This window comes from Miniopterus natalensis, chromosome 17 (assembly GCF_054644295.1).
Source record: "Miniopterus natalensis isolate mMinNat1 chromosome 17, mMinNat1.hap1, whole genome shotgun sequence".
NCBI classification, from domain to species: domain Eukaryota; kingdom Metazoa; phylum Chordata; class Mammalia; order Chiroptera; family Miniopteridae; genus Miniopterus; species Miniopterus natalensis.
In genome coordinates, this window is record NC_142097.1 from 20,756,968 (window position 1) to 20,777,805 (window position 20,838).

Here is a 20,838-nt window from a genome sequence, read left to right on the forward strand (position 1 = left end):
GAACTTGCTCTTTTGGTCCAGTTAATGAGATCTGAGTAGTTAGCGTAAAAGGACAAGCACATTTATATAAGTCTTTTCCACTGGAAGTTGGAATTTTTTTCTCAAGTTTGTAAAATAAGAACCTGATATTTATCGCTGGTAAGTACCAATTTAAGTTGAGGGCAGTATGATCTGCTGAACTGTGTTAATTTGAATTGGGTGGTAGGGTTCTGTTTCTGCTATGTCCACTGGTTCAGGACACAACTGAGCAAATTTCTTCCTCATATAGCTGTTCGCCTATCTCTATAGTAGAGTTCATTAATACTATTCTTTACCTATGCTGACAGTTCAGTGAAGTATAGGTAAAATCTTTGTGCTTCTAATTTTAAATAAAATGGTGATATAGTTAGAAATATTATTAGAGGAAAAGAAAACCAACCCTTGAATCATGGCTTCATTTCAAAGATTTGTCTTTTTTGCTTTGATAGTTATAGAGGAATTAGCGAAGAATACACACAGAAATTTCCAGGCTTTAGTAATTACTTTTTGCATAGTACATAGAAGAGAAGTCTTCATCTTAGTGTTTTCTATCTATGAAGTGGAGACCACCATCATCAAAAGTCACCTGTGCTGCCTGTTTAAAAATGCAAATTCTTGGACCCCCACTTCTGACATAATGAATCAGAATCTTTGTAGTTTGGCACTCATATCTATGCTTTCAGTGGCTTTCCTGGTGTGTAAATGCTGATGCACATTATAAATTAAGAATTACTGTTTTTAGAGCTTGCCTGGTAAGAATTGTTTTGGAAACTCTCAAATTTTTAGAAATAGACTATTTTCTTGAGATCCTGATGAGGGTCTATGGGGCTAACAGTATAGTAGATCCAAAACCAAATTTTCTGAGTCACCAAACATATAGTGATACATTAAAATGATTAAAAGGTTCTGTTTTCGTGTCACAAGTCTTGACAGGGCCTGATTTATTGTGGCTTCCGTGTGATAGTGAGGCACTGATGTCCATCTTATGGTTGGCCTGATGAATCAGTCCTCAGAACAGTGGAGTTTGAACAGTGGAGCTCTTTGCCTACTTTTGACTTTCAATCTTGGAAAATTTACACTCATTTTTCATAGAAATATATATTTTTAATTAGTACAGCAGAAAATTTTTAATGTCCCTGAAATTAAGCAATGTTTTCAATAGCATAAATTGATACATTTATTTGTGAGTGAAATTTTAGTGTCTTTTTAAACCACTGTGGGACAAAAAGGGGACATCTGTAATACTTTTAACAATAAAGATACATTTAGAAAAGTAACGCTTTGGGACAAATGTGCACAATGACAAACTCATAGTAGTTACTGTTTGTGAATGCAAACTGAACTGAAAATTATTTAGAACTATATTTTTAAAGCCAGTGTCTATTAAGATTTATACTGCGTGTATCCTTTGATCCAGTGATTCTGTCTCTAACAGTTTGCCCTATTGCAGTGTTTTGAATTTGTGAGGGACTCCTAAAGTTTTTTCACAGAAGTATATAATTTTGTATTGTATACAATCCAGACAGAAGGGTTTTTTTTTGCCATTTGATTAAATATGCGCATGATATATAAGAGAATTTGAAATAAAAGTATTTCATTTTGATGAGTATCTGATTAAACTGTAATATAAAGTTTATATTAATACCTCTAATAATATTACTATTCTATAAAGACAAATCAAATTTTCCCAGTTAAGTGATGTACAGTGTTCATTTAATTATGTAATAGAAAGCATAGCTAGTCTACAAATTTTAAATGGTGTGCTTTGGGGAATGAATATATAGATTAAATTTTAATTTATATATCAACAAAAACCAGAGGAGGGATTGCTTTTCTGACCTGATATTTTAAGAAACTTGTATTCTGCTCTTTTTAAAATATCAACTTGTTTATATTTTATAATGTTCAAGCTTTGTTTCCAAAATGAAAAACTAAGTGAGACGGTTTTAGGCTGATATTTATAAATACTTCCTCAGGAGCAGTTTACCCTCCACAACACAGTTCAAACAGAATCATCTAATTTGGGTGTTATCACTGTTTTCCCTTTTTTAACCCTGGCTTTTCAAATACTGTGAACATTTTGATACGATATATGATGTATATATATATTCATTTCCATTAGAACAACGCAAGCTATGAATGTGGTCAAGATTAACTTGCCATAAAATTTAGCGTGTTTATACTCTACTAACTTGCTGTATCTCAGTGTTATGGTTATTTGTCTTTAACCAGAAACCCAGTATGAGTGCAAATTAAACAATATATGACCAAGGAAAAACATTTTAAACCATGTAGTCAAAACCATCGGGATCATTGCTGTTATTGAGCTGAATGATATGTGCCTTAAGTGGCTAAATCATGAACTGGTTCATCTATTTACTTATAACTCATATGGAAGCCCTCATACTGGCCTAGTTTAAAGAGAACATTTTTGTATGTGTGTTTTAAATACAGAAATTGAAACAGGGACTTATTGTTGCTTTTAATAGCAGGATACTGCTGGAACAAGTTGTGCATAAATAAATGCCTCCATATAGACTTACTCTGAGAGGTAGATACCAGGATATTTATTACCACTTTGTAAGGATCACAAGCATACATAGATAGGCAAAGAGGCAACAATCTAAATGTCCATCAGTAGGGCACTAGTAAATAATGAGTGCTGCATATACAGTGGCAAACTGCAGCTGTGTGTGCCAGTATGGAAAGCAACGTGCAGAGCAGTATATGTAGTATGAAGCTGGTTTTGTGTAAAATAAATATGCATATTTGTGGGAGCTGTCTGGAAAAATAAATAACACACTGTTAGCATGGCTATTTTGGGGATGGATAGTTGTGGTGGGGAAGGGCTGGATAATTGGAGGAGACTTACTTTTATATTATACACTTCTAAATTGTGATGTGGCATTGATAAAACATTGTTTTAGTGATGAGCATGTAAAAATTATTTTAAAACTACCACAGGAAAGCAAGACCATTAAGTTCAAGTGCCACCCTGTGCTCTCTTTAACAGTTTTTTATTATTTCAATAATAGTAATATGTCATACTATATTATAATAATTAATACCCTTTGAGCTCCTTAAAGTCAGGCACTGTTGGTTGTTATCTCTATTTTCAGGGCCTAGACAGTATCTCCATAGGAGATACTTGAATATTTGAGTGAAGAAAGAAGGTATGGGTGAAATTATATATTTCATGAATAATCCTGCTAATATTTATAGCAGCTAAAAATCATTTTTATGTCCCAAAGCCATTTCATCAGTTAATTTTTTACTAGATTAAGCTTTATTTTCCTTTTCCTGATTTCATTTTGAATTTGAGTTTTAAAACTAAGCCATCTCAATTTATGTTTAAATTCATTAAAACATAGAGGTTATAGAATTATGACTGTGTTAAAACTATATTGAATCTAAGTTGAGTCTTGACAGCCAACTGTGTTTAAATCACTACAGCATTACCTTGATAATAAATCCAGCAGTTTTGGGTTTCTGTATTGAGAAAAGCTTCATTTAAACCTTCTTGCCTTTCTCTTTTCATTAGGATTCTGATAATCCTGATCTTCGAGATAGGGGCTATATTTATTGGCGGCTTCTCTCAACGGACCCTGTTACAGCCAAAGAAGTAGTCTTGTCTGAGAAGCCACTGATCTCTGAGGAGACAGATCTTATTGAGCCAACTCTGTTGGATGAGCTAATCTGCCACATTGGTTCTTTGGCCTCGGTGTACCACAAACCTCCCAATGCTTTTGTGGAAGGAAGTCACGGAATCCATCGCAAACACTTGCCAATACATCATGGAAGGTAAGCAGGTGAACTAGATTTGAGTGAGAAGCGACTCTGCTTAGACAGAGTTGGTCTTCCTCATGCTTTTATTACCTGGTAGGTTTGCAAAATGGATAGCAAACCTCTACTATACTGCCCTGGGGGCTCTGTGTGAATACCAGTGACCACATGCACACCATGGGTAAAAGGCCTCTCTGTTCTAATCTCGGAGTTGATAAGATTATGGGTTAGGAAATTGTGAAGCTCATCTAAACTGATAAAGTTTCAAAGTTACTTAAGTCTCCAATAAGGTGAGGCTAGAAATCTTCCGAGAGTTGAAAACTTGGGAAAAAAGCCTACATACGCTTAGCTATCTTAATCCTTTGCTGTAACTTTGGTTGAAGTCTACGGACAGTGATAGCAGATACTGCTTCTCCTGTGCTATAAAGCTGTTACTAAAATAATATTTGCAGGAATTGTTTCATAAAAGCAGCGTAGATTCTGTGTAGACACAGTTTTTCAGTTACCTGTACCTTTTTTGCCAAATTAAGTTGTCTTAGTAAGAAATTTTTTTGTGAACAAGCTCTCAGATAACATGGAACTCTTGCTTTTTAGCCATCTTAAAATTTTAATTTGGGAGGAGCAGTACTCTAATAAGTGCTTTTATGGGTATAATTGTTTCAGAATCTCCTTCCTTCATTAATCATAATAATCCTTAAATCTAAGTAGAATTTGATCCCAAAGTGGTTGGAGTAATTGCACTTCCATACTGTTGTCTAATATATATTGCTGTTTAAGCCAGAATGTAGGATTTATTGCTTTACAAATTAGTATAGTCCACATTTTGGGCTCCATTTTAATAAAATGGTTACAGATGAACAAGGAAAGGGCAATACCAAAGAAAATAATTATTAATCTTTCATTAGCCTTTAATTGGGTTGAATCTTTGTTTTTAGGGAAAGTGCTGTGATTTTTCACCCATAGCAGACTGTGCCTTCATAAGGGTTAGGCCTTAAAATATTTAATATTCTCTAGATATGACGATGTGACTTCTAAGTACATCTCCCAATCTGTGCTTCAAGTTTTGATAATAGATATGGATTTTCTGTTGTAATTTGCCTCTGTAGCAATATTTATATGCCATTTAAATTACCTTTTTTTAAAATAACTTTTGACCCTCAAATGGAAGGGGGAAAGTGAAAGAAATCAAGAAACAAAAACAGCCCTTTCTAGAACACAAGGAAAAAAACAATATTAAACTATGCAAAAAGAAACAGTCTCTTACAGAAGGTCTTATCTGATTAATAACCTTTAATTTGTTACCTTCACAATTCCTTATGCGAATCCTTTTTGGATAACCTCCTTTTGTCCATTTGTGCTTGTTTTGTGTTTTTAAAGGAAACACAAATGCCGAAATAAGTTTTTCTTTGAAATAAATAAGATGCTATATTGCTGCATGGCATTACCTAGCTCTCTTCTGCAGCATAAGGTTAAGTAAGACGCATCTGATGTGCAATACAGTAACACTGTAACACCTTATTCTGTCCCTTCTAGAGGTTTAAAAATGTTTAGTTCAGTTGGGTATTGATTTCTATACTTGTCAGCTGCTCTTTGGGGGTGAGATGGTAAATAGTTGTCTAATTTAGAAAAATCTCACCCTTTGAAAATATTGCTTTGATAACAGTAATGAAGTTCACAATGGGAAACATTTTCATGTTAATTTTCTTGTATTTTTCGTTTAGAAAGAATGCATAATGATTTACGATATTCTTAAACTTGTAGAATCTAGAATCGTACTTCTTTTCATCTAACTCACTTTATCTTCTCATAATACTCTTTCTATTCTAGTGAAGAAAAATATGTGCATTGTTATGTACCTTCTATTTAGAGGTACTGATAAATGTGTTCTGTCACATTTTCTAAATGGCACATGTCATAAGATGATAGAATTTTCATATGCAGAGAAATATCATTTGTGGTGATTTCATATATTTCTTGACAGGTATATATGAAATTGCTTCCCCTTTTGACTTCTTAATTAATTTTTGGCTATATTTGCACCACCACCACCACCACCCCTGTCCCCTATTTAGATAATTTTACATCTCAGCTTTCTTGACACTTTTCCTCCTAAGTTATCTTTCTTAGATTGTTTTTCTTGTTTTACTCTTTGCAGTGCTGTGTTCATTCTCTTCTATGATCATTCGTCTTGGCTGTATCGCAAGCTCTTTCTGAACCTTCTCTTCTGTGCATCTCTATATATTCCCCTTAGGGAACTTATCTACTAAACACAGCTACACTGATATATTACAAAGCTTTACAGTTTACACCAGGTTTTCGTGTGATCCTCCCGAAAATAGAACCCTGTGTTTTGGTGACATTGCTACTTGCCCAGGATCATGCAACTAGTAATTAGTAAAGCCAACACTTGATCTGTCTTCTTATCTAGACCCTTGCTCTTAACACCACAGCCCTTTGTTACTCCGCTGATTTCCCCTGAGATGTGTATATGAATTTCTTCCCAAGTTGACCTCTCTTTTTTTTTTTAAATTTTATTATTGTTTAAAATATTACAGATGTCCCTTTTTCTCCCCAATGACCCGTTCCACCCAGTTCCTTCCCCCTCCCCAGTCCCTCTCCCCACCATTGTCATCCTCTCGAACTCTTGACTGCCAATCCCTTGTCTTTAGCTGTCTGTTGGACTTCTTTTCTTGTGGTTTTTGTGTGTGTGTGTTTTTTTACTTAAAACTTAACAGAATTCAAAAGAGCATATTATTTTTCCCATCACTCCTCCAGGTTCCTCTGTGATTATAAGGAGCATCCCTATTCTTTTGCTTCTTAGTTTTTGTTTGTCCTCTGAGTTTGATTCTTCATCCTTCTTAGTCCTCTATTTTCAGGTATTGTCAAAACCTAGACTTTTTAAGAAAAATTTGTTTATTATTGGAATTTTTACAATTTTTTGCCTTTTTTAAAAAAAAGCTATTACATAAATTTTAGAAAACATGCCAGATAGGATGGTGTAACAAACATGTATATTCATCATTCAGCTTCAACAGTGATTACTATTTTGCCAATTATATATTTCATTTATCACCCCCACAATTTTGGGGTGTCAGTGGGAGGAGTTAGAGTATTTTAAATCCCAGACCTCATGTCATTTCACTCAGAAATACTTTAAATGGTATCTGTAATAGATAAGGACTTTTAAAAAATCACAATATATTATCAAGCCTAACAAAATTAGATTTTAATAATTCCTTAATAATAATTAATAATTTCTCTCTTTAATCTTTGCTGTTCTGTGTTCATTCTCTTCTCTGATCATTAATCTTGGTTGTATCGCAAGGCTCATTCTGAACCTTCTCTTCTGTGCTTCTCTGTTCCCCTTAGGGAACTTATCTACTAAACATAGCTGTGGGGGTCCTCTATCTAGGAGGGGTCTAGATAAGAAGACAGATCAAGTGTTAGCTTTACTAATTACTAGTTGCATGATCTTGGGCAAGTGGCAATGTCACCAAAACACAGGGTTCTATTTTCGGGAGGATCACATGAAAACATGGTGTAAACTGTTTTTTTAAATTGATATTTATCATAATCTTAGTACAAATAGTGCACTGATTTTTAATGTATAGCTCAATAAATTTTTACATATGTATACACTTATGTAACCACCACCCTATTCAGATAAAAGGCTATTTCCAGCACTCTAGAAGAATCTTCACACCCCTTTTGCTGTTAATACCAACCCTTCAGAGATAACCACTGTTTTCGACTTCTATTACTATGGTTTAGTTTTGCCTTTTCTTGAAAATCATATAAATGGAATCACACAGTAGTTACTCTTCTGGATATGGCTTCTTTCATACAACATAATTTCTGTGTGTTACCAGTTGTGCATTCCTACTTATTGATATACAGTGTCCCATTGCCCAAATATGCTACAATTTATTTGTATCTTTTGTTATGTACTTTTGGGTTATTTCCAGTTTGGGGCTCCAATGGATAAAGCTGCTGTGAATATTCTTGTATGTCTTTTGGTTCAGAAAGAGCCTTGCGATACAACCAAGATGAATGATTTATATACTCATTTCTCTTGTGTATACACCTAGGAGTGGAATTGCTGGGTCATAGGATAGATGTATATTTAGCTACAGGAGACACTGCCAGTTTCCGCAAGTGATTGTACCAGTGTATCCCCTTCCAGCAGTGTATGTGTGAGAGTTCTAGGTGGTTCACATCCTCAACGGCACTTGGTATTGGCAGTCATTTAACTTTGAGTCATTCTGGTGGGTATGTAGTGGTACCTTGTTGAAGTTTTAATTTGCATTTTCCTGATGAGTAAAAATGAAGTACCTCGTTATTTTTATAGACTGCTAGTATATCCCCTTTTGTGACATGCCTGGTATTTTCCTTATTTTTCAATGAGTTGTCTTTCTTTGTAGGATTTCTTTATATAATGACTGAATGATTTGTAGGGATTCATTGTATAATCTGGATATAAGTAATTTGTCAGATAAGTGTATTGACAAACACTTTCTCCCAGTCTGTGAAGAATACCTTCTCTCACTCTCTTAATGGTGTCATTTGAAGAAAAGATGTTCTTAATTTTAATGAAGTCGAGTCCATCAGTGTTTTTCTTAGATGGTTAGTACTTTTTATAGAAAATTTTGTCTACTCCAGGGTCATCACGATACTCTCCTAGATCTTCCCATTCACATTTGTCTCATTTATCTCTTTAATTTTTATTTATGTTGTGAGCAGTCAGAGTCAAAAAGGCTCATTTTTTCCAGTTGACTCAGCACCATTTATTGAAAAAATCGCTTCCCTCTGTCCACTTCTTTTAATTATATCTTTGAGCTTACCACTTCCTTTTTATTTTTAGTGTAGTGACAGTAGCAGTTTAGATTACTCTTAGCTGATCTTTATGTCCATTCTCCCAGCTTCAGTCCATTATACACACAGCTGCTAGAATAATGTTCCTCTAGTGCAGGGGTGGGGAACACCTGGCCCTGCCAAGGCAACTGCAAGTGGGACTCAAAATTCAATAAATCTAGGAGATTTTTTCATAGCTAATTTTTAAGTTGATAATTTTATATGGCCTTTGAATGATGTTATAAATATCCAAATGGCCCTTGGCAGAAAAAAGATGCCCCACCCCTGCTCTAATGTTATTTTTAGTTATTTGTTTGACAAATAAAAGTGATTCTGTATTGTCTGTCATATAAAAAAATTAACACTCCAGACTAGTTTCAAAGTTATGTCTTCCTCATCTTGTCTTCCCCCAAATCTTACCAATCCCAGTCTCTGCTCCTGCCAATATAATTTTTCACCATCCTAAGGTCAAATTGTCCTTTCTGTGCCTTTGCACAAATCATCCCTTCCTTTTTGGAAGGTCTCTCTCTGGTAGTTTCTCAAACTATGTTGTTCTTCAAAATCTAGCCATAAAACCATTCTCAGAAGCCTTTAGAGTCAGCCCCACCTGGTTGTGTTTTGTTTTTCATCTATATCCTGTCATATGCAGGCACGCACACAATGTTCATTTCTGCTGTTATACAATGCTCGTTTCTGCTGTTACACAGTGAATGTGCTTTTCAGTCATTTTATGAATGCTGATTTTTGTTGTTGTTGTTAGAGTGTAAGTTATTTGAAGACGGAAAACGTACTGCTTTCTTTCTTTTGTATTTCCCCAGACTTCTCATTATGGTTCTCCCTCATAGAGTAGGTACTCAATATTGACTGACTAATGAGGTTATATAGTATATATTTATTTTCATTTTAGTAACTATATTTTGATAACAAGAATTGCTGTTATCTCTTCATGTACATCAATAAATTATCATAAATTAAGAGGTTTTTCCCCCCCAATGTTTTACATATCTGACGTACACTTGTTGCCGTGTTGTTATGTCCCAGATGAAATTAACTTTTCTCTTTTCCCTTCTTTGTGTGTGTGACTATAGCACTGATGCAGGTGACAGCCCTGTTGGCACCACCACTGCCACCAACCTGGAACAGACTCAGGTTATTCCCTCTCAAGGTGACCTTCTAGGGGACCTTTTAAACCTTGACCTCGGTCCCCCAGTCAATGTGCCACAGGTGTCCTCCATGCAGGTGGGAGCAGTGGATCTCTTGGGAGGAGGACTAGATAGTCTGGTAAGCACCTTTCTTCCTTCTTTCTCTTGGTTGTTTTTAATTCTTGATATGCTAAAGAACTTTAAATTATTTCGATTTTTATTTTATTTATTTTTAAAATATATCTTTATTGATTTCAGAGAGAGGACAGGAGAGGGAGAGAGAGAGATAGAAACATCAATGATGAGAGAGTCATTGATTGGCTGCCTCCTGCACGTCCCCAACTGGGGGTGGAGCCCACAACACGGGCATGTGCCCTGACCGGGAATCTAACCGCGATCGCCTGGATCCTACGCCGACGCTCAACCTCTGAGCCAGGCCTGGCCGGGCTATTTAGATTTTTAGAACTAGATCTTTCCTTGATTAGCAGAGAATTGTCCGTTGATAAAGGACCAAATTATTTATCTTGAGAGAATTAATGATACTGTCCATCAGTGGTATGAGGTACGCCTGCAAGTGTACAGGATTATTTTGTTGTCCTGCCTTTAAATAGAACGTTCAATGTTTAACCAGCCTACTCAGCAATCTTAATGTTTAATGTCCTTTCCAGAGTTCATTATTGCTCCTGCTTCTTAACTCTGGATAGCCTCCGTCGTTCCCCTTTTCACCTGAATAGCTTTTAAGTGACCTCACAGACATCATCCTCCCTTGAGGCTTTCAAACCTTTGCCTTTTTAATATTTTATTGGGTATGGCCTGTCTGACTCTAAAAGATTTTGAGGCAGCCATTTGTATTAAAAACATACCTTTATTACAGTTGGGAAGTACTGCTTAATTGGTTCTTCTCCTCCCCACGCCCTCACTCTGTCATACTTCCAATCTAATTAGCTTCCAGGATTCTAATACTAAAAGGCTCCAAAGTCCAGAGTATCTGAATATGTGCCACCAATGGGAACCAAAATTAGTTTTTGCTGCTGTAGAAAATAAATGAGAAATATTAAGGATGACCTTTCATCTGTGTAGAGAAGGCCAGAAAATTAACAGGTTTCATCACATGGCTCCCTGCAAACTAGGTACTTAACTGTGATGGAATTAGACAGTTGCATATAGGATGTTTGTCAACCTGATGACTAGAAAGATGCCTGACAAACTGATTTCTTTTTGAACATCAGAAATTAGAAGGCAGATGCCATAGATACGAAAATGTATGTTCTCAGAGATTACATAAACAAAACAACCTTATTTTCTACTACATACACCAGATTTTCTCTTCTACTTTATGAGCAGCATTCTAGTTTGCATTTATGCCACCCACTACAGGTACATTTATTTTTTGGCTGGCAAAGAGTCTAAGGAAATGGGGTTATAGTCACATCTCTGTGGGCTGTGCATTTTACTGATGGCAAGTTACTGCTTTCAGAGTCTACACTGACCAAACTCTGAATTCCAGCTTATAGTGACACAAATGAGCCGCCCTCTAGTGTTTCTTGGGAATATAAGTATTTGCTTTTCATATTCACATCTTTAGTGAATATAGTTGACTGATTATGTAAAAACAGTAGCTTCCTCATATGATCATTCTGCATTGCTGTATAGACTCCTTAGAGACTCAGGAGACTGATAAATGAATATTGAAATATTCATGGCAACTTCCAGAAATCCTTTATAAACATTGAAATAGCTTGTCCTTTTCTGTTGATGCATCAACCTCAGGTTAAGTGTTATATCCTCCTCAAATTAATGTGCTAACAACCCTACTTATGCATTTCCCTGCTTGTTCATTGTACCTAAGAATGACAAGTTAAGTTTGAAGGATGGAGGGGAGAAAGAGGCCCTATGTTTTGATATTGCCTGGCCCAGGATTCTATGCTCTTGCTTCTTGACCCATTTTGGATGGAAGGAAAGAGATGTGTTTTATCTTTTTGGCTTTGTATTAGCCCTTGCAAGCCCCTAAAACTAATGAGTGTGCTCCTTTTTACATAGCTATTTATTCACCTGTTAGAATTCTCGCAAGTACTACTTTAGTTAGAAAAACTGTTAGAACTTCCTTAGATTGTAGTAGCCAACATCATACATGCACCTTTTTTCTTTTTGTTTTTTGTAAAGGATGTTCTTTTGGGGGGTAAGGAGTAAATTGGATTCCTAAATATTATACAGCCTTGGCTATGTAGGCCAGTAGTGTCCCTAAGTAACTCTAAATTTTAGCTTTTTCTGACTTTAAAAGCCCCCCCCCCCCTTTTTTTTTGCTTTGGATCTGTACATGGTTAAATGTATATTCACTCAGAGAACCAAGGTTCCTTTTAAGAGAGCATTACAAGGAATTCCTAAATCTGACTATATGGAAGATGAGTTTCTAAGGTAGCGGTAGACTATGCTGCTTTTAAAATGCTTTTATTGTTCTTGTGCAAATGACCTAATTTAAAGAGGAAAATAATCCTTAAAGTTTTCACTTAATCTATATAGATAGTACAATTTCTTGAGTGAATTCTTATAACAGTGCTTCTCAAACTATAATGTGTATATAGACCTCTTGGAGATCCTGTACAAGACAAATTCTAATTTAGTTGGTCTGGGGTGAGGCCTGTCTGTGTTTCTCACAAGCTCCCAGATTCACAGACCACATTTTGTATAGTAAAAACATAGAATATCTGTGACCACTATGAACCACTTTAGTTTGGTGTTTGAACTATACCAGTTGGTAAGCCCAGTTGCTTTTTTCTCCTGACATCAATAGTAACACTTCTGGCTCCTGTTATGCCTGAAATTGAGGGAGGGCAAGAAACTCTTGAAATTATTTTGTTAAAGGTCTACCTTTTATTCCCTAGGAGGAATAGTGTTGCTAGGAGTGGTAGAATTTGACCCAGACCCCCATTTAAAATATGGCCAGAATTAGAGTTATGTGGTTGCCTGGTACTGGCTTATTAGAGCTCAGTTATTTCAGAAAGGCTATCAACAAGGCCTCTAGACTGTGGCTGCTGCTTTTATCATTGGTTTCTAAACAGAACCTAGCCCATAGAGGTCAGTGGTGTGCTATTAATGAAGCATGGCAGCTACTAACCTTTTATTTCAAGCATGTGGTTCTTAACTTTATTACATAATTAGTACCATATTTTTAAAAATATTATCAGTCTTTGGGCCCAACCCTGGATCAATTAAACAGAAGTTCTGGGAGGACCTAAACATTGGTGTTTTTAAAAGATATCCAGGTTATTTTAATTTTGCAGCCTAAGTTGAGAAAATTGAATCATGAAATTTCAAATGGAGTTAGGTAAAGATACTAAAAATTGATCTTTATGCCAACACAGTAATTTTCACAGGAGAATTATATTCTGGTAAGCCTCTTTGGCATCACCTGCAAAAATAGACCTCTCCGACTCGACCGTTGTTCTTTCCCCCCGGGACATTTTTCCATTGTGGTTTGCTTTTAGGTGATGCAACCTATCAGAAGTTGGTCAAAAGTTGAATTTGACCAGTTTAGGTTGGTTTAGTTCCCTACACCCAGGGTCCCTTTTACCCTTGCTCACTTTCCATAATTAGAAAACTGAAAACGGTTGGGTTTTTGTTTTTTGGGAGGAGAGGGTGATTGGCTACCCATTTTCTATTCCTCCGTCTTAGAGCTTGATATTCACTAGAAGATAATGTTACTCTCTTTTGCTATCCTGGAGATCCTCCCATTAGATCTTGTTCACCCTCTTTCATTATTGCACTTGTGAAATTTTGAGATTTAGAGAGTTGTGACTTTTTCTGGAATCATCATTCAGGAAATGCAGTAGTCCCCCCTTATCCACGGTTTTTCATTTTCCATGGTTGCAGTTACCTGTGGTCAGCTGTAGTCCAAAAATATTAAATGGAAAGTGTCAGAAATAAACAATTCCTAAGTTTTAAATTGTGCACCCTTTTGAGTAGTGTGATGAAATCTCATGCTATCCTGCCCAGATATGAATTATTCCCTTGTCCCCGTGTATTCACGCTACCCACCTGTTAGTCACTTAGTAACCATCTCAGTTATCAGATTATCAGAGAGAGACAGAGTACACTTGCATAACTTTTAATTACAGTATATTGTTGTAATTGTTATATTTTATTGTTATTGTTGTTAATGTCTTACTGTGCCTAATTTATTAATGAAACTTTATCATGGAATATATGTATAGGAAAAAACATAGCATATATAGGGTTCATACTGTCTGCGGTTTCAGGCAGCCACTAGGAATCTTGGAATGTACCCCCAGAAAACAATGGGGGGGCTACAGTATTCTCTTTTGCTTTAAGTCCAGATAATTTCCTCCTTTTTTTAGCATAAGCTTAACTGTTGCCTTAATGTGGAATGAATTCAGGTAATGGAACTTCTGTTCTGTATGTAGAACATGATGATGTACTATTTAGATGTAGGCTTCCAAGAGTAGTCACTTGGGATTTTTTCTTCTTTGATTTAAAAGCTGTGTATGTATCTTTTGATGCCTCTGACACATAATCTAAGAAACTGCTCATTCTGGATAGTGTTACTTTTTCACAGTGCAAATCCTTCTGGTTTATAGTGTGGGAAATGACCTGATACCCATGTACATAACTCTCTCATACATGTTATAAAGACAACCATGTGCTAATGAGTCTGACATCTGTGAAGATCACTAAAGTAATAATTGCATCTCTATTATTTGTTGCCTTTACTTTCAAGCTGTCAGCAGAGGCCTTGGCTAAATTATAACCTTTTGTTCATCCAAGGTGCTGTGTATTATTCTACTTAGATAAATGGTGCTATTGTACATCAAAAATGGAAAAGAGGAAGCATTATCCAGAGTGTCCTTGATGCTGACAAAGGGTTTCCTGCCAGAGGAATATACTCTGAGTGTGCCTAGTTGGAATGGAGTGGGATATAGGAGAAACTGCCTTTTCCTGACCCCATTGCATGTTTTTCAACACCTCCCCTTCTGTTTCTTGCAGGTTTTTACCTTTTTTTGTTGTTGTTCACCCAAAGATATTTTTCCCATTGATTTTTTTTAGAGAGAGTAGGAGGGAGGGAGAGAGAGTATAAGAGAGAAACATCGATTGGTTGCCTCCCGCATGGGCCCTGTTGCCTTCTGCACGAGCCCCATCTGGGGTCAAATTCGAACCTGCAACCCAGGTATGTGCCCTTGACTGGGAATCCAACCTGCAGCTTTTCAATGCGAGTTTTAACTACTCAGCCACAGTGGACAGGGCAACAGGTTTTTGCCTTTCAGATATTTTGTCATGAACTATTTTAGGAATAATTTATAGTTTTTTTAGCCCATGCAGAATCCATTGTACATACTAGTTTGGCATTTTTACATTTCTTCCTCTGGAATAGATTTGCAGAGATTTCAGAGCTTTTTTAGAGTTGGTGGTGTTGTGGACAGAGCTTTGTAAATTGTGGCCCACCTTAGCCTGGTAAATTCTTCAGTGTGACTTCTATAACCACTGCGGTTTTTTTTTGGTTTTTTTTTTGCTTTTTTAAATCAATGTGTGGATTTAGTCAAGGCTGATCTCTGGCAGTTAAGGGAATAATTACCAATTATTGAGTACCTATGTCTGTGCCAGTCCCTGTGTTAGAACTTTAATAATTTCTAATCCACAAAATAGCCCTGTAAAGTAATTGGTATTGAGCCTCATTTTATAGAAAACTGGAGGTTGCATAGCAGGTAAGTCTGAAGAGCTGGGATTTGAACCCAGAACTTTTACAAAACTTCAGAGTTGATATCCTTTCCACTGTCCTGTGATTCCTCCAGTTTATTTGTTATTGTCATCTTCTGGAATAGAGTCCAGTCTCACGTTCGGTCCTTCTCAAACTGGGGTACACAATCTCAAGTACACAGCATAGTGTAGGGTGCATCTGAAGCTGCAGAATAAACTGGGCTCATTATCTTGCAGCATCAGTCTTAGTTGATGGTAAGTAATGTGAACAGACTAAACACTGATGTGTTAAGGCTTAGGGTATAAAATTGCCTGAGTGTTTAAGATAAAGCACAAGGTTTGGCCCTAGCCGGTTTGGTTCAGTGGTTAGAGCATTGGCCCTCAGACTGAAGGGTCCTGGGTTTAGTTCTGGCTAAGGGCACGTACTTTGTTTGCAGGCTCAATCCTGGGCTCCTGTTGGGGTTAGGTGCCTGCAGGAGGCAGCCAATCCATGTGTCTCTCTCACATAAATCAATCTCTCTCTCTCTCCCTCTCCCTCCCTCTCCCTCCTCAGAGCCTCCCCTCTCACCTCCCCCAAGAGAATGTCTTTAGATACTTGGACAGCTCCACAGCTTTAGAAGCAGGAAGGTACTCTGGACTGGTCAGATGTATCTCAAAGGGGCTAATCCAGATCGTTGTGATTATTTCTGGGAGTGTGCGTGTGTGTGTCTGCTCAGTGGCCATCTCAGTTGATAAACTTTTTTTTAATCCTTGCCCGAGGATTTTTTTTCCTCATTGATTTTCAGAGAGAGGAATCGGGAGAGAGAGAAACATTGATGTGAGAGAAATATGGATTGGTTGCCTCCCATACGGGCCCCAACCAGGAATTGAACCTGCCACTTTTTGGTGTATGGGACGACACTCCAGCCAACTGAGTCACACCAGCCAGTGCTCAGTTGATAAACTTTTATAAAAGATTTTTTTTTTTCTTTTCTTGGAGTCAGGTAGACTCATTCCCTTATAGAACTTTAGTCTTGTTCTCTCTGTGCAGTTCTGCTATTGTAACATTGCCATTGGATTGAGGGGTTTTCCTTTTGATCTAGTTAACAAGAGCTGTATGCAAACTCAGCTCTCAAACTTTTGGCTCAGCCTGGCTGTGCTGCAGCGCTCAGGTAATCAGGCTGAAATCCCTTTAGCTCATAAGCTATAATGAGTCATCATAAAATCACTGCTTTCCCTCCATTGCAAGGACACAAGCCCTGTTCAGCACTACTTCCGGCATGGTAAAGTGGCCACTGTGAAACTTTGGCCAAATGTTAGTACTATTCTCAGGGCATTTAATGACTGCAAATGCTATGCTTTAGATTGGGGACTGAGAGACCTATACCTCTGGCAGAAAATTTGCACTTGGTTTTCAGCTGTGAATCTTTAGGAAATTTTCCAGTTTTCAGCATTTGAAATACTCTTTCCCTGAAATTGGCACCCTACCTTCCTTCCTCTTCCTGTGTCCTGATTTACTTGGCCCATAGTTGGCATTACCCCCTTTGCAGAGAAAATGTCAGTGTGAGTAAGGCATGCAGTCCAGGGGCAGTAGGAGGTGGACAGCTTTGAGAGACACTTCAAGCACAGTATCTGGACGCTTAAGATGAGATTAAAGCCATGCCCTACACACCCATCCCTTTTCATTCCTGGATCACTGGATAACATATCACAGAATTTTTACAAGTCCTAGTGTGACTAATTTTGTCTCCTGCCTCCAGATAATACCAGCAACTGATTGAAATAGTTAATAGCTAGTTCAGGCCATGTGACAACTCTCCTGGGTTTTGTTCAGTGTTTTAGTTTTCTTTTTGTTTCTTGATTAATATCTGCATCATTCTGCTTGTCACAGTAGATAGGAGAAGCCACTCACTGGGAAATTGGCTCCCATCATTGCTGACATTTCCCTATTAGTCACTCATGCCATCACTGTGCTATCACTTTTGTCATATTTTCAGAGAGGAGGATAATAACCTTCCTTAGAATCTTTTTCAGTCAAGAAGAACAGTGCTGGAAAAGCTTTAGTTTTGCTAGTTAGAAAACGTATTGAGGGCCCGGCCGGGCGTGGCTCAGCGGTTGAGCATTGACCTAGGATCCAGGCGATCAGGGTTCGATTCCCGGTCAGGGCACATGCCCAAGTTGTGGGCTGCAGCGGATCAATGACTCTCTCATCAATGATGTTTCTCTCTCTCTCTCTCTCTCCCTCTCCTTTCCTCTCTGTGAAATCAATAAAGATATATTTTTACAAAAAAGAAGACGTATTGAGGTTTTCCTTTCCCTTTGCTCTCTGGATATATAGCATAGTTAGGTGAACCTTTATATTTCTGGCTTTGTGTCTCTAATAGCCCTTGGATTATGTCTTGTAAGATCAGAGTTCTTGATTCTGGCTGAGCTGCATCTACTATTCTGAACATACAGAAAATGAATATCAGGATTTCTTTTTAGTTTCTTCCTTGGTTTTAAATTGATGAGCTGCATGGGGCGGGGAGAGTACATTCGGATCCTTTCTGGCTAAGATAATGTTCATATAATACTCAAAGATAATAAGAATGATAGCTAAGAAAATAAGGGCTATAATTGGGCTTTATTTCTTTTGGCCTGAACACCGCAGTGAGGACCTTTTCTCAAGGCCTTTTATTGAATTTAGCATATTTGATAAAACTGCTATTTCTCTTCCAGTATGTTTTTTCTTTCTTGCCAGTGAGTGCCAACCAAGTCCTTAAAGAATTCCATCTCTTTCAGGCTTAGATTGTAAATCTGGCCAGAAGGGAGGACAGTGGTTGGAGGGAGAAGGGAATAGGCCCATCAGAAAGTTATAAAACCAGATCAGAGTATCAGGACAAATGAGACATTTTGTACCCTCCCCTTCCTTAAAAGGGTTTTTCTTTCTACGCAAGTTCTAACTTCCTTTTTATTTAAGAGTTAGCTTCAAATTCTTTTCTGAACTGACGAATCTTGAGTTCAAAAGTAGTAAGTTCTCTAAAGCAGTGTATTTCAGCCTTGTCTGCACGTAAGAATCACTTGGGGAGCTTTTCAAAATTTTGCTGTCCAGGCTACACCCAGAACAATTAAATCACTATCTCTGGGATGAGGCTCAGGCATCACTATTTTTTAAATTCCTCCACCACCAAACAAAAAACACAGGTGGTTGATTCCATTGTGTAAAGTTGAAAGTCATAGTTAATGAAATACAATTTAAGTAGTTATTAGTACTCTTAGAAAGCTTGACTTTTAGTCTAAGAAGCTTCCAGGTTTTTATGAAGGAAAATTAAAAATTAAAGACATCTCGTAACCAGCCTGCCTTTGCAAACTTATTTTCTATGACTTTCCCCCCACAGAGCTATCCTGTGCTCTGGTTTAATGGAACTATACTCCTTCGTAATCATGCTTTTATTTGGGGGGGGGGGGGGGGGTTAGCCTTTGTTCCTGCTATTTGAGAAATAACCTCCCATTTTTGCTTTTTAAAGTCCCACACCTAGCCCTGCCAGCGTGGCTCAGCTGCTGAGCATTGACCTAGGATCCAGGAGGTCGCAGATCGATTTGCGGTGGGTCGCAAATCGATTTGCGGTTCGATTCCCAGTCAGGCTACTTAAAATCCCACACCTACTACATTTGATGCATTTTTAAAATTATCTTAAGCCAGAAGGAAGCTCTTCCCTTCAGAACTTCCCTTTTTTGCTTTAGTGTACTCTGTATGGTTTTGCATTCATGTTTTATCTTGCCTGCCAGTGGACAAAACCTGGGTTTTGTTCATCTGTGTATTCCCCTCATTGCCCGAGGTCTTTACATTAGTGCCTGTATCCCAGTAAACGTTATGTTAGTGTGTGTTTGAATAATAGGAATTTCATGCTTTCGAGATTTCTTGCTGCAGGTATGTGCTATTCTAGAACCAGGGAGAAAGCAGCAGATGTATAATATTTTTTTTCTTTCATACTTTTTCAGTTATTCAAAATATTATTTGTGATGACCTTTTTATTTATTTATATATGTGATTTTTGTTCCATTAAGTAGTCTAACCATTAAGTAGTCTTCAGGTACCAGATTCTGGAGAGGTTTGGAGTACTCTGTAGTTTAGTGCAGAACATGCTTATTAATGCCAGTTAGAAGAACCTGCCCAGGGTGATTTTCTTTCATGGTGGAAACAGAATTTTGTCAGCAGTGTTACTGTTTTTCAATATTGGTTATTTTTTAGATTTTGGCCATTCTGTTTTATATATCTGTTCATTGAGAAGAGAAATCCTCTTTCCCAAATCCTGAAGACCAATACAATTTTGTTTTTTAGCAAAACCGCAGCACGAAGATCTCCAAGTTTCTACCACTAACTGACAGACAGTAAAGGAAACACTGTTTTGTAAAGCAGAACACAAGGCCTTTGCTGATTGAAAGAGGAGTTTTAGATGCACAGTGAGAACTGAGTAGGAAGCAAATGTGGAACTATAGCAAAAAAAGGGTGGTTTTTGCTTTTTAAACAGCATCATTAATTTTGTATATATGTGTTTTCTATTTCTTCATGCCAGCTGTTTTCAGCTTCATTTCTCCTTTAATGCTTATGTCATGGAAAATTTACTTCAGGGTGAATTATATAAGAGCTCCTAGTGGAAAAAGGCTCAACTAAGACCACGTGGAATTATTTTCCTGTCATCTACCTAATTAAGTTAGGCTAATTCTCTAATAGTTAGCATCCTTTTAAATGATCTACTCCAGATAAATCACAGTATGAGAGAGATTTGCCTTCCCACTTCCTCCCCAAGTAGGATATCTTCCTATCCCAGCTGTTTTCTTTCTTAGGAAAGTTCTAAACTCTGAAAATCACTTTTGTTCCACCTATAATTTTGAAACTTAAAGTTGCAACTCAATGCTGGTTTGGTTCCCAACTTCTCAGTGAGGCAGCAGGTTTTGTAGATCAAAGCACATTTTAGTTTTTCTTTTCTTTTTTCCCCCTTACATTTCCTTTTAAAGAAAAATATATATATATATATTCAAAATATTACTGCTTGAAGGTAAAGCTTCTTGGAATATGCAAAATCTTTAAATTCTGTTTGGGTTTGTGCCCAGTGGAAAGATTGGATCTGAAACATCCCTGAGATGTCCCAGCTCCATCTTCTTTCCAAGTTTTCTCAAAACTCCCACACCATCACTGCCACTACTTGGTTACCCTAGGACATATTTCTTTGCAGTCTATAATTTCTCTCAGCTTTGGGCGACAAGTTGAATAGCATGTATTCCCAGCAACTTGGTAGAGCAATTTACAGATTCTGTATGGGCATCTAGTACTTAGTTAAATGAACTCTACCTCTCTCTCCTCTCTCTCCTTTCT

At 37.2% G+C, this 20,838-nt stretch overlaps 1 protein-coding gene across 2 annotated transcripts in view; it reads left to right on the forward strand.

Moving 5' to 3' along the window:
• AP2B1 (adaptor related protein complex 2 subunit beta 1) overlaps positions 1-20,838 on the forward strand; it is a 99,515-nt gene that overhangs the window by 42,320 nt on the left and 36,357 nt on the right. For both annotated transcript variants that reach the window (XM_016207041.2, XM_016207042.2), the window contains exons 13-14: positions 3,560-3,819; positions 9,741-9,933. In XM_016207041.2, coding sequence (XP_016062527.1) covers positions 3,560-3,819; positions 9,741-9,933 — 453 coding nt within the window. The remainder of the gene's footprint in view (positions 1-3,559; positions 3,820-9,740; positions 9,934-20,838) is intronic.